The sequence below is a fragment of the Glycine max genome, chromosome 8 (genome assembly GCF_000004515.6).
Source record: "Glycine max cultivar Williams 82 chromosome 8, Glycine_max_v4.0, whole genome shotgun sequence".
Classification (NCBI taxonomy): domain Eukaryota; kingdom Viridiplantae; phylum Streptophyta; class Magnoliopsida; order Fabales; family Fabaceae; genus Glycine; species Glycine max.
The window spans coordinates 46,575,349-46,586,977 of NC_038244.2; the positions used below are offsets into that span (position 1 = coordinate 46,575,349).

Sequence of the window (11,629 nt, forward strand, 5' to 3'; positions counted from 1 at the left end):
TTGTTACTATAGAGATGCATCTAAACTTAATGGATCAGAGATGCATCTAAACTGGTCAAAACCGGTAAAATTGACTTTAAATCGGTTAAAATAGGTTCATTTGGTTGTTGGTCTAACCAGTTTTTTATCCTTTTGTCACTCCCTTTTTGTCATGCCTCGATTCTTACCTTCTGCTTCATGTCTCAATTTTGTCTTACTAATGCAACTGTCAAGTGTCAAGTCTTACTGCTTTTCATTCATTGAGAAATAAAAAAATTTATCTAAAAAATTTAAAACTAAATGGACAAAAAATTTAAAAAATTATGTTTTTATTGGATTGGATCATATTTGAATTTGATTTTAAAAATCGATTCAACCCAATTCCATTAAACTTGTACACATGTATATATTTTTTATTCATAAATTTATAATATCATTGGTATTTCTAATTTTTTTTTATATATTTATAAAATTATTGTATATACCTATTTATTAAAAATATATTTAATTAAAGATATTTTTTATTAAATACTTAAGTTTAGATGCGTAAATATATTGCTATTAATTATATAATGACATGTAAATGAAATATTTGATTTTTTATTATATATTTTATCTTTTATTTAATATTTTTCAAAAGAAATAAAAATAAGATTAAAATTGGATAATTAATCCAATTTAAATTATATATAGTTAAATTATAATTTTAAACCAAACTAATTGGATGATAATCTAACAAAATAAAAAGAAAAAAAATTCATCCAATCAAATTTGAAAACACCCTTTGGATTAAGTAATAAGACAATAATGTAAACTTTCTTGTTTAGCGGGAGCCGGGCAGTGTGTATGGGGGAAGAAACGCGTTTTGAATTGAATAATCGCCTTTTTCTGTAGTATTTATTATCAATGAAAGAAAAAAGGATTTAGAGAGAGAGAATGGAGAAAAAGGAGGAAAAGGTGGTGGTGGGCGTGCCAGTGCCAGTGTATTACGGTGGAGAAAATGAATACCAAAGGGGAATCATCCCTCCTAACGCCGTGTTTGGAGATCCAAAGGGCATCCCCATCCAGCAAACCATTTACAGGGACACTCCTGCTCCTTTCAACTGCCCTTACTGCGCTCATACCGCTCTCACTACCGTCAGGTTATGCTTATTCTCTTTAATTTCAATTCAAACCATCTTATCTCATAACAATTTACCGGATTCAATTTCCAGTCAAAATCGCTCTTCTTCTTCTTATTATTATTAGGGTTAAACAATTTTTTGCTCATTATGTTATGATTTTGTTTTCGTCCCTTTTTTTTTTTTTTTTAATTTTGTATGTGGCTTCATGGGATTATGACCTAGTCATGGCGTATTTAAAAGAGATTGCATAATAGGCTTGATTTGGAATGAAGGGAAAAAAAAAATGTACCCACAAATATCCATAGGTAAAATCTATTATCAAGGGGTCTAGCTCATCAGTTGGTTGGTTGAACAGTGTTGAGTTGTGACTTGTGTTGTAAACCTCTGGTAGGTTCAATTCCTTCCCATGAACAAAAAAGTTAAATCTATCACGGATTGCATTAAGATGGCTTATTCGATGCTTACGGATGAAGTAAATGGTTTTTTTTGTATCACATATTAATGGGGAGCGGGTAGCAACTAGCAAGGTATTCGTTGGTGAATATACCTATCTGAAATTATTTAAATGTCCTTAATTATATATTATATATTACATGTAAATTAAGTTGTCCTAAAATTAACTTAACAAACAAAAAATTGCTTAAAAATTTACAAGCGTGAATGAATTCATTTTTAGTATAAATACATATTATTTTTTTTTATGTAAATAATATATATAGATACTTGTAGACGCTCGTTTAATCAATGTATACCAGTGTGAATATGAAGCGAATCAACAGGACAGGTGATGAGAGTTATTACGTGTGCTCGTCCCGTCCTACTGTCATTCTAGTAAAATGATTCATACTTTTACATTTTATTTAATTCAATTTACTTTCTTTCCATTTTTTTTACTCTATCGAACAGACTCTTCATATAAGAGAAATTCTTATAAAATGTCACAATTTCATAGAGGTTGAAATGATAAGGTGAGGAACTAAAAAAATATTGAATAGGGACACAGATAGAATTAAAAAAAAAATGAATATATTATAGGTACTAAAAACTTAGTTAAAGCCTTTTACAGCACAGCTATTGACCTTCTGTTAATCTGTTCAACTATTGCTAACAAGTTCAAATTTTGATCCCGTTTCACTATTTATCTTGCACTAGCTGGTTGTGTGTGTATGGGTTAAAGTGATTCGTTATGTCAATTAGCTGTTGAAAAGGAACAAGAAAGCATCTCCTAGAGATGATGCAACTCATGGTGATGGTCTTCCATCTTTAGGCCGGGCAAGAAAAATAAATTCACTTTGCGTTAGATGTTTCAACTGGCTGGCTAGTGGCTACAATCAGCTGAGTCAAGTTTGAGTTGACTTGCAATTACTTAGACACACACCGAGGAACTATCTTGCAAGCACGACTAACATTCTGTAAATTTGTCATTTTTAAAAGTTTTTCTTGCTTCTGTTCACTCCCTAGATTAAGATTTAAGCATAATATTGTAAGTAGTTAGAGATTACATCCATTTTGAATTTTTTTGCATCATTATGATGTTTGATACTTTGACCCGAAAAACAGATCAAAGCCCAGTCTGGCAGCATTTGTTGGATGCTTGATGCCAATGATGCTTGGAGTTTGCTTTCTTTGCCCTTCAATGGATTGCCTTTGGCATAAATATCACTACTGTCCTAAATGTCAAGAAAAGGTAGTATCATCGTCAATATGAATAGCATTGATCCAAATGTCCAATTACAACTCAATTGCTTTATCGTTATGTTCATGTGCAGGTTGCTGATTTTGAGAAATCAGATCCCTGTGTTGTGATGGATCCACCACACTGGACTCAGGAGAGCTTTGCATTGTCTGGATAGGATGATAATTCTGTTACTGCCATTTGGTTTTGCATTTTCTATATTGTTTAAGAATTAGCTGTGACATGTGCATGGGACAAACTTACTGCTCTTGAATTTGATGTATAAGAATTATCTACTTATACATGTTTTGTTGCATAACTATAATAAACTCTTGTTTTGTTAATAGATATTGTACTTTAAGGAGAATTGCATACATCCACAATCTGCTAGCTTTATTTTGGCCTTGATAATTGGATTGAGTTGTCTGATGATGAGGAGATATTCTTCCTCTCATATTTCTAATAAAGCAGTGGCTTTTTTATGAAAAAATCCAAGTGTTCATGTTCTTTTGTATATCGAGAAGCAATTTATTTGTAAATATTCCATTTGTTCATTTACTATAGTTATTTAGCTATTAAATAACGAACAATTACATTAGAGTTTTGGTGCTTTTTTTTATATAAAAATAATCATTAAGAAAAAAAAGGATTTTTTCTTGAATATTTGTCGGCTATAATAGATGACTTTTATTTCACTTCCTTTTGTTTCAATTCTTTTTTCCAAATACTTCTGTTTCGGGTTCCCCATGAACTGCATAAATATTAAATTAGATATTCAACGTGATTCAGTACTGTGTTATTTACAGCAATGAAACAATATAGAACTCCCCATGATTCAGTATAATGAAACAAACACAGCAATTGGAGGTATCTCAAGTTTAAAACGTTATTAAAAACTGTAACAAAAATAAAGGTCGGTTGTGGCTAATTCTTATGTAAGACTTTTACTTGACTTTTATAATATTGAAGACATTTCATATCATTGTATTTTCTAAAATTTTATTTTGTAGATGTTTTAAAAGTATATTTTATTATGAGTTATTATGGTAACGGATAATATTCCCGTGTACACTTAACAAATCTCACTAATATTTGTGGCTAATCCATATGGGTTCAATTAATCCGTATGGATCCATATGAATTGTTAATCCGTATTCTTACGGATTTTCAATTTGTATAAGTTCATACGGATTAACCTTATGGATTGTCAATCTGTATAGACTACACGAAGAAAATAAAAAAGAAAGAAATGAAAAAGTAGAAAAGGATAAAGTTATAATTTTTTAAAATATATTGGGTGTAGAAGAAATTTGAATGGTGTTGGAAGAATAACCCATATAGGTGTCTTTGGGGTAGTATTTCCGTTTGTGTTTTGGGCCTTGGTTTTGTAGGGCTTTAGGGATTATTCTCCTTACACATCAAATTTTTTCTACACCCAACATATTTTAAATTTTTTTAACTTTATCCTTTCTTACTTCTTCGTTCTTTTCTTTTCTCTTTTCTTCATATAGCCTATGGGTTAACAATCTATAAGACACTGTTCATTTGTAATTTTTGGCGCGTCCATTGGTCTCCTCCGCGAAGTTGGTGTTGGTATTGTTCGTGGTGTGTGTTTGTTGTCCATGGCTCCTCCCTAGTTTCTCCTCCGGCATTTCCTTGTTGTCCTCCGCGAGTTTTCTCTCCTCCGCCATCGTGAGTAATATTGCGTCATCACTGATAAGTTTTTTTTTTGTCTTTGTTTATTTCTTAGGGATTGTCAATCCGTATGGATTATACTGATTTTCAATTCGTATATTCAATACAGAAAAAAAAATGGAGAGAAAGCATAACTCACGGTGGTGATTTTGGAACAACAATGAATACTAACCACGATCACACACTGCTTGATGAAAAGAATGAAGACGAATCACGAATTGAAGAAAAGAAAATGAGAAAAAATGAAAATGGCGTGAATGGTGCAGCGGACAGATTCTCAATCTGTAGTTCAAATTTAAGTTAAATGAAATTGATTTTCACTCAAAATATCGGATCTAAAAGAAGTACTAACAGTATAGAAAGAAAATCCCCTTAATTTATGGCCCGTCAACTTACAATAGAGAATGAAATTCAATTTGTCTTTGATACTCGTGGAAGCTTGGATCTGTTTTGGAAATTGTAGCCCATATATTTAGATTTATTTCATTAACTTATATCATGAGTGGAAAAGAAATAATAAAAAAAAAACAGTCTTTGTTATAGTCTTTGTTGCAGCGTTACTAAGCAAGAGCAACCCTAATAAAAAAAAAGTTGGTTTGTGGAACTGGTCAAAATTGATGGATGCACATATTCCCTTTTTTGTAAGGCAATTTTTTTTTTTATGAAAAAAAATAGAAAAGCAGAGCCTCTTACATTCTTAATGTGATTGACCTAATCAGGTGAGCCTACCAAGTTTAGCTTGGAGTGAGTGGGTGATGTGTGGTCTACGATAATAGCCTGCCCACGTGATTGACAAAAGTGCTGCTCTATGTCAGCAATTCATACAAGTCGCCCTTTCTCATCCTTTTATTTATTTTTTTCTTCATGAAAATGAAACTTAATAGAAAAGGTGACGTGAAGAACACTAACAGCCTTATTAGATGAATCTAAGCCACCATCACAAGAAACTCCGGTCGGCAACTAAATCATTTTAAAAGTTTAATTTAATTACATTTTTGTCTCTTTATTTTTTAATTCATCTCTATTCTTAATTGCCACAATATTTTCATTCAACAAATTAAATTCTAAAGCTCAACTTTTACTCACGTGTCTAGTTTAATGAATTAGAGAATGTTACTAATGCTATATTTTTAACTTTTTCTAACACACTTTGTAGTATATTTATTGGGACTTGTGAAATAGTGAATCTCATTTTTTATTTGATGAGTTCCGTAGATAATTTTGCGAATCCTTAAAAATTTAGTTAGTAAAGAGTGTTGATAGTATAGAGATTTTTGAAGAACAGTGCAGAGTTATATTGTATTTGTTTGGCGTCAAATTTCCCTAGCGCGCATTAACCTTGAAGCTTATCTGCGTCTTTTTGCCATTGAAAAATGCTTAATGGTACGAAACATACCATGCACAAAAGTACGAAAGCTCGAATCAACAGTTTTCCTTGATTTTCCTCAAATCTGTGTCTTATCTTTTATATTTCTATTTAATCGTTAACCAATCACATAAGTGGAATCAAATGTTTCGTATTTTTCATGCAGCAGCATATATTTCGTACGGTTTAGTTTCAGCATTTTGACGAGAACATATTGGCAAAAGTAGATTCGGGACATAACCAAACATAGGGTTAGTGAAACAATTTTTTAAACATTTTAAAGATTTTTTTTAAGGGAAGTCTCAAATATTAGATAAGGATTATTTTTTTAAAAATATAGTTAAACCTCAAAAATACATATGAATTTCAAAATCAAACTTACAATTATATATTTAAAGAATATACTCTCGTTTTACTAACCCAAAAGTAAGATCTCATAATGCATGTTTATATAAATATCAAGCGAGTTAAATTAATCTTTAATCTAATGAGTTGAAGGACATTTGTAATTTGTGACATAAGACAAAAAAAAATACTCTTGTTTTGCTTGACCAATGGGTTTTTAATAAGCATTAGATAAAAACATATTGCTAAATATTACATGTGTTGTGCATGAAGAAGTGTGGTGAAGTAGTGGCGGATTCATGTACACCACTTTCTCAAGTTCCCTTGGAAAAATGAATTGTGGAAATCCATATGATGCAAGTCTCAGTCTTTCGCAGTTGACACTTGTAACACTGTGCATACAATCACTCCATATGATGCATACAATCATAAGGATTATGATGTGTGTTGGCTCGGTCAAATATATGATTCTGGTAAACAATGGTAAGGTTGGTCTCATTACTCCAGGGAAGGGGTTGCACCAAGGGGATCCCCTCTTCCTTGATTTATTCATATTGTGTGTAGAAGGATTTTCGGCTCTAATTAGAAAAGCTGAGAGGGTGGAGGATGCTCATGGAGTAAAAATTTGCAGGGAGTCTCCTTCTATTACTAATATGTTATACACAAATGATTGCTTTTTATTTTTTAGAGCCTTTACACAAGAAGGTGAAGCTATTAGAAAAATTCTTGGCATTTACAGAAAAACATCGATACAAAAGCTCAACGTTCAGAAGTCTGAAATCTTTTTTACTTGTAATGTAAGGCAAGCAGAAAGGGATGCCATCAAGGAGGGTCTGAGGACTGGCAAGTATCTTGGGATCCCATCCATGGTGGGTACAAGCAGGAAGGCCACATTTAAACATATCAAAGACCGAGTGTGGAAGAGGTTGAAGTCGTGGAGAGTTAAATTTTTGTCTATTGTTGGGTGAGAAGTGTTGGTTAAGGTGTCCTCCAAGCCATTTCGGTTTATTGTATGAGTATCTATCTTCTCCCCTCTTCGTTGTGTGATGAGTTGGAGAAGATGATGAATTCATTCTGGTGGGGAGCGCACGGGAGGGAAAATAGAGGAATAAAGTGGTTGGCTTGGGATAAACTTTCGGTTTCAAATGAAAAAGGTGGAATGGGTTTTCAGAGTCTTCAAGCATTCAACTTAGAGATGTAGGGAACCAGGGTTGGAAGTTCAAGACTGAGCCTAATGATATGACATCAAGAATTTTCAAAGCTAGATACTTGCCTAGACGGGATTTTTTGGACTCAATTGTTGGCCACAACCCGTCCTATAACTGGCTTAACATCTAGAAATCCTTCATTGTGTTAATAAAAGACTATCGATGGACTATTAGCAGCAATGGATCAAACATTTAGATTTGGAATGAGCCTTGGATCTGGGAGGTGGGTAGTGGCAGGATAACGTATGAAGGGCAACAAAGCTATGGTATGTCTTCAATGAAAAGGGGTTCGAAGAACTGGCAGGTTATTTTTGGTATGTTTAATTCAGTTGAGACTGGTAGAATAACGAAGACCCCTCTCTTCGATTCAGTTGCTAATGATCAACTGCCAACTGGTTTAGAGTCATAATAAGTCTGGGAAGTATTCTGTAGCATCGGTCTATAACTTGATTATGAATAAAATTCTGGATCTTAGCCCGTTTGTTGGAATTTAATCTGGGACTCAGATTGGGACCAAAGCCAAAATGGTGCAGAAGGATTGGTTTGTGGCAAAACAAATTTTAAGGATAGCAAAAACAAGTATTAGAGTCATGAACCAAGAAGAGTGGTTGCCTCCTCCACAAGGTTTTTTCAAATGCAATGCGAATGCCTCGTTGAATGATCGTGAGCCTTGTACCAGATGGGGAACTGTTATTCGAGACGAGAAAGAAGCCTTTTTTATTGGCAATGTTGAATGGTCTACCAGATCATGTAGGTTAATGAGGCAGAGGCGATGGGTCTCCTAAAGGCTTTGAAATGGATCATTTCCTTGAAAATGTCTTATGTGATTTTCGAATTAGACTTAAGGTGGTGGTAGATAAGGTAAGTGACATTTCTAATGATCATTCTCAACTTGAAGCCATAGTTTGAGACCGTAACTCTGTAAGCATCTTTTATCATCTTTTCCTAACTTCAGGGTGAAGTTTGCTAGGAGACAAACCAATGTAGCTGCTCACACTCTTGCGTGAGTAGCTATGTCCACTGCTAGTTTTGAATGTTTTTTTTTTTTTTATCATGTTTCCAATTGTATTTATGCTATTATTAACCATGAAATGAGTTGAGATTTCTAGTAAAAAAAATACTTTTTTTTTATGGAATTCTTTTTTTAAATTTTTTTTTTATCAGCATTCCTTTTTTAAATGTTGTGAAAAAGAGTGAAAATATGATTATCTTCGACGATATTAAAGTTTTATGTATGCGGTTCCTACTTTCCTAGAATCCATTGTTTTCGACCTGACATACTCTGACTAAGTGGCCTTTAAAGTGATGTTTTATACAGTTAAATATATTAAACTTTTATCTTATCAATGCATATAATAATTGAGAGACAAACTTTATAATTTTATGTGTCTATACATTTGTTAATTGGAGTTGTTGATAACACGGCTAGTTTAATCCGCAAAATGCATAGTTATTCCTTTTAGTTTATTTATTTTTTAAAAAAGTGCAAATTGGATAAGTTGATATGAGTTGTAGTGTGCAAGGTTTGGCCAACTCCAAGCTGGCTAGTGGCACTCGTGTACGACAGTGTTGTATCACTTGTATGCATATAAGGTAGACGAATTTTACAAAGAGGGAAGGAAATGTAGCTTTCATGTGTTCTATCGTTCAAAATTAGACGTGTTAAAACACTAGTACAGGATGCTATAGAGAAACCTCGACAATAAATAAATAATAAAAAAAAAGTCATTCTGCCAAAGCACTTAATCACTTGTTTTGAATTTTTAATATTGCGAAATGTTAGGTTAACTCGATTTCCATTCCGTATATGTTATTGTTACCTGACCTGACAAAGAAAAGTAATTGTGAATGATTGAGTAGTGGAAAGTGTGATATGTTGCACAAGCAATTATCATACTGTATGCTTAATAAAGTCAATATTGGTGATTTGGAAAATTGAAAAAAATCAACTAGCGGACTTAGAAGTAGAGAGGAGATATGGATAAGATACGCATACTTGTGAAGGTGGAAAAAAAAATCCTAGTACTTCATGGAAGTCTGGGATGGGGTCATTAATCAATTTTTGGATCAAAAATATGTTTTATTTGTTTGTAAAAACATACTATGAATGAATATGATACTCTGTATATATACAAATTTATCATTGCAATAGGTTAGTTTCAAAAATTAATTAACCCTGTTTGTTTCCCTCGACCAACATACCCCATCTACTTCTCCGCCTACTACTGTCTACTGCTATTTAGTCAAAAATAGAATGACAATTCCAAACAATGTTGTGGAAAATATGACCTGAATGTCTGCAAACCCTAATGAAAAACAAAACATTTGGTTGTTTAGTTGTAGTTGATTAAGATTAGATACATAAATAACAGTTTTGTATAAAATCTTGAAAATTAGATTCTGCAAGAATCAACGTTGAGGAGCTGGGCACCCTTTTTCTTTTGCAAAAGGAAGAAGAGCAAGTAACTAGTGATGTCGCATAGATTATGTTTATTCTCCTGAAAACGGTGTTTTAATTTTTGAGAATATATATTTTGATATTATTTTCTTTCGATGGATGCTTTCTACTTTTCCTCTGTGAAAGCATCTCCTTTGAAACTGAAAATGAGTAGCTTTTAGCTAAAAGAAGAAGCACGGGCCTTAGAAAAAAAGGGGTTAAATTGAAGGGAAATGAGAAGTGTATTACACACTACTACTAGTATTAGTACCATACTCTCCAGACTACCCTTAATGCCGGTCTCATTTGGGAAGAGGATGCTTCCTTTCAACAAGTGATTGATGATAATTACAGGGAAAGGGAAAGACAATTAAAAACAACAACTAGATAATGAACTTAAATTTTTAAGGAAGGTTGTTAAGGTTTTCTTCTAATAGTATAAGGGAAGGTGTTGGAGCTACTGCTCTCTTCATGTTCATCTGATTCATGTGTAATTCCACTGGCGACCGATGAGGAGGAATCGGTCTTGTTCTGCGCTAGGAAGTCATAGAAAACCACCTTAGAGTTGCTCTCCTCCCCATTTTTAGCACCAATTCTCCTCTTCAAAAATATGCGACACAGAACCCAATTTTCCATGGGAACAACATGGCTCTGCACAAACACACAACACAAAGATTCTAAACTATGAGTAATGTTAATGTATGCATGCAGATAAGTAAATATTAGTAATTAGTTTGTTTGGCCTAACCTGAGACTGAGAGGCGTTAAGGATGAGGCGATACTCGTGCATGATCCAATCAGTTCTGGATCCATTAGGAGGCTTGCCTCTGTAGAAAACAAGTGTCTTCTTCATTCCGACAACTTGGTTGTTGCCTTTTGAAGTAACAATTTGTTTGTCCAAGCCAGTTGCCTTCCAATAACCCGAATTTGTGGCTCTGTTGGAGCGATTTCCGTTGGGATATTTGGCCACTTTGGTGCTAAAGAAGTATCTCTCTTGCTCCAAATCACCTAAAAATGGGGGCATGGAATTGAAATTAGAGAAAGAGAAAGGGGATGATGGGTGTGAATGGAAAATAGAAAGGAACCTGGCAAATCCCAAGGATCAGACTTGCAAACATGAAGCTCAGGAATGATAGAGGCTGGCAAAGGGCAGGAGAAGACCTTGCGCTTCAAGTATTGCAGAACCAGCTCCTCATCAGTCGGGTGGAAACGGAACCCCGGAGGCAATCTAAGCTCTCCATTCTTCACAAAATTCACCTTCTCCATGCTAATAATATATTTTTGTGTAGAGGAGGGGGGGAAGACAGAGGGAAAATGGAGTTATTATTATTGGATAAAGAAAGTAAAAGGGTATGGAGAAGGATGCAGTGTGGCTTCTTTTATAGTAATGGGTCTGACAAGAAGGAGAAGAATAAGAAGACACATTTGGCGTAAACTAGACTCAACCTTTCTTTTACTTTGACAACTACAGTTTTTATTTTGGTTTTGGTTTTGGTTTTGGTTTTGGCTTGTGTGGAAACTGCTGCTAGCCTAGTTCCGCTCGACCTCTCCACTCTTGGTCTTGGAGGAGGAGGAGAATTCATTCCAATTCCAATTCCAATTCCAATTCTTGCTTGCTTCTACTGTCACAGTGTTCCTTCCTTGAACAAAACAAAAAGAAAGAAAAGTAGAGTATGTTTTATGAAATGTAAAAAAAGTAAGGATTTTTGTTAGTTAAAATAAAAATGAGGCGAGAGAAGTGCATGAAGTCAGCTTATGTGATTGGATACAGCTGGAGAGTGAGTGAGTGAGTGAGTGAGT

The 11,629-nt window shown here is 33.8% G+C and overlaps 2 protein-coding genes across 2 annotated transcripts; one reads left to right on the forward strand and one right to left on the reverse strand.

The window, feature by feature from the left end:
- Positions 1–807: 807 nt before the first annotated feature.
- Positions 808–3,268, forward strand: LOC100499971 (LITAF-like zinc ribbon domain-containing protein). The gene is made up of 3 exons (NM_001248063.2): positions 808–1,121; positions 2,664–2,790; positions 2,873–3,268. The coding sequence occupies exons 1-3, from the start codon at positions 916–918 to the stop codon at positions 2,954–2,956; spliced, it is 417 nt and encodes a 138-aa protein (NP_001234992.2). The 5' UTR covers positions 808–915; the 3' UTR covers positions 2,957–3,268.
- A 6,760-nt stretch (positions 3,269–10,028) lies between these two features.
- Positions 10,029–11,210, reverse strand: NAC15 (NAC domain-containing protein). The gene is made up of 3 exons (NM_001251701.2): positions 10,915–11,210; positions 10,578–10,837; positions 10,029–10,480 (listed from the first exon to the last, which is right to left on the reverse strand). The coding sequence occupies exons 1-3, from the start codon at positions 11,093–11,095 to the stop codon at positions 10,247–10,249; spliced, it is 675 nt and encodes a 224-aa protein (NP_001238630.2). The 5' UTR covers positions 11,096–11,210; the 3' UTR covers positions 10,029–10,246.
- Positions 11,211–11,629: the final 419 nt, after the last annotated feature.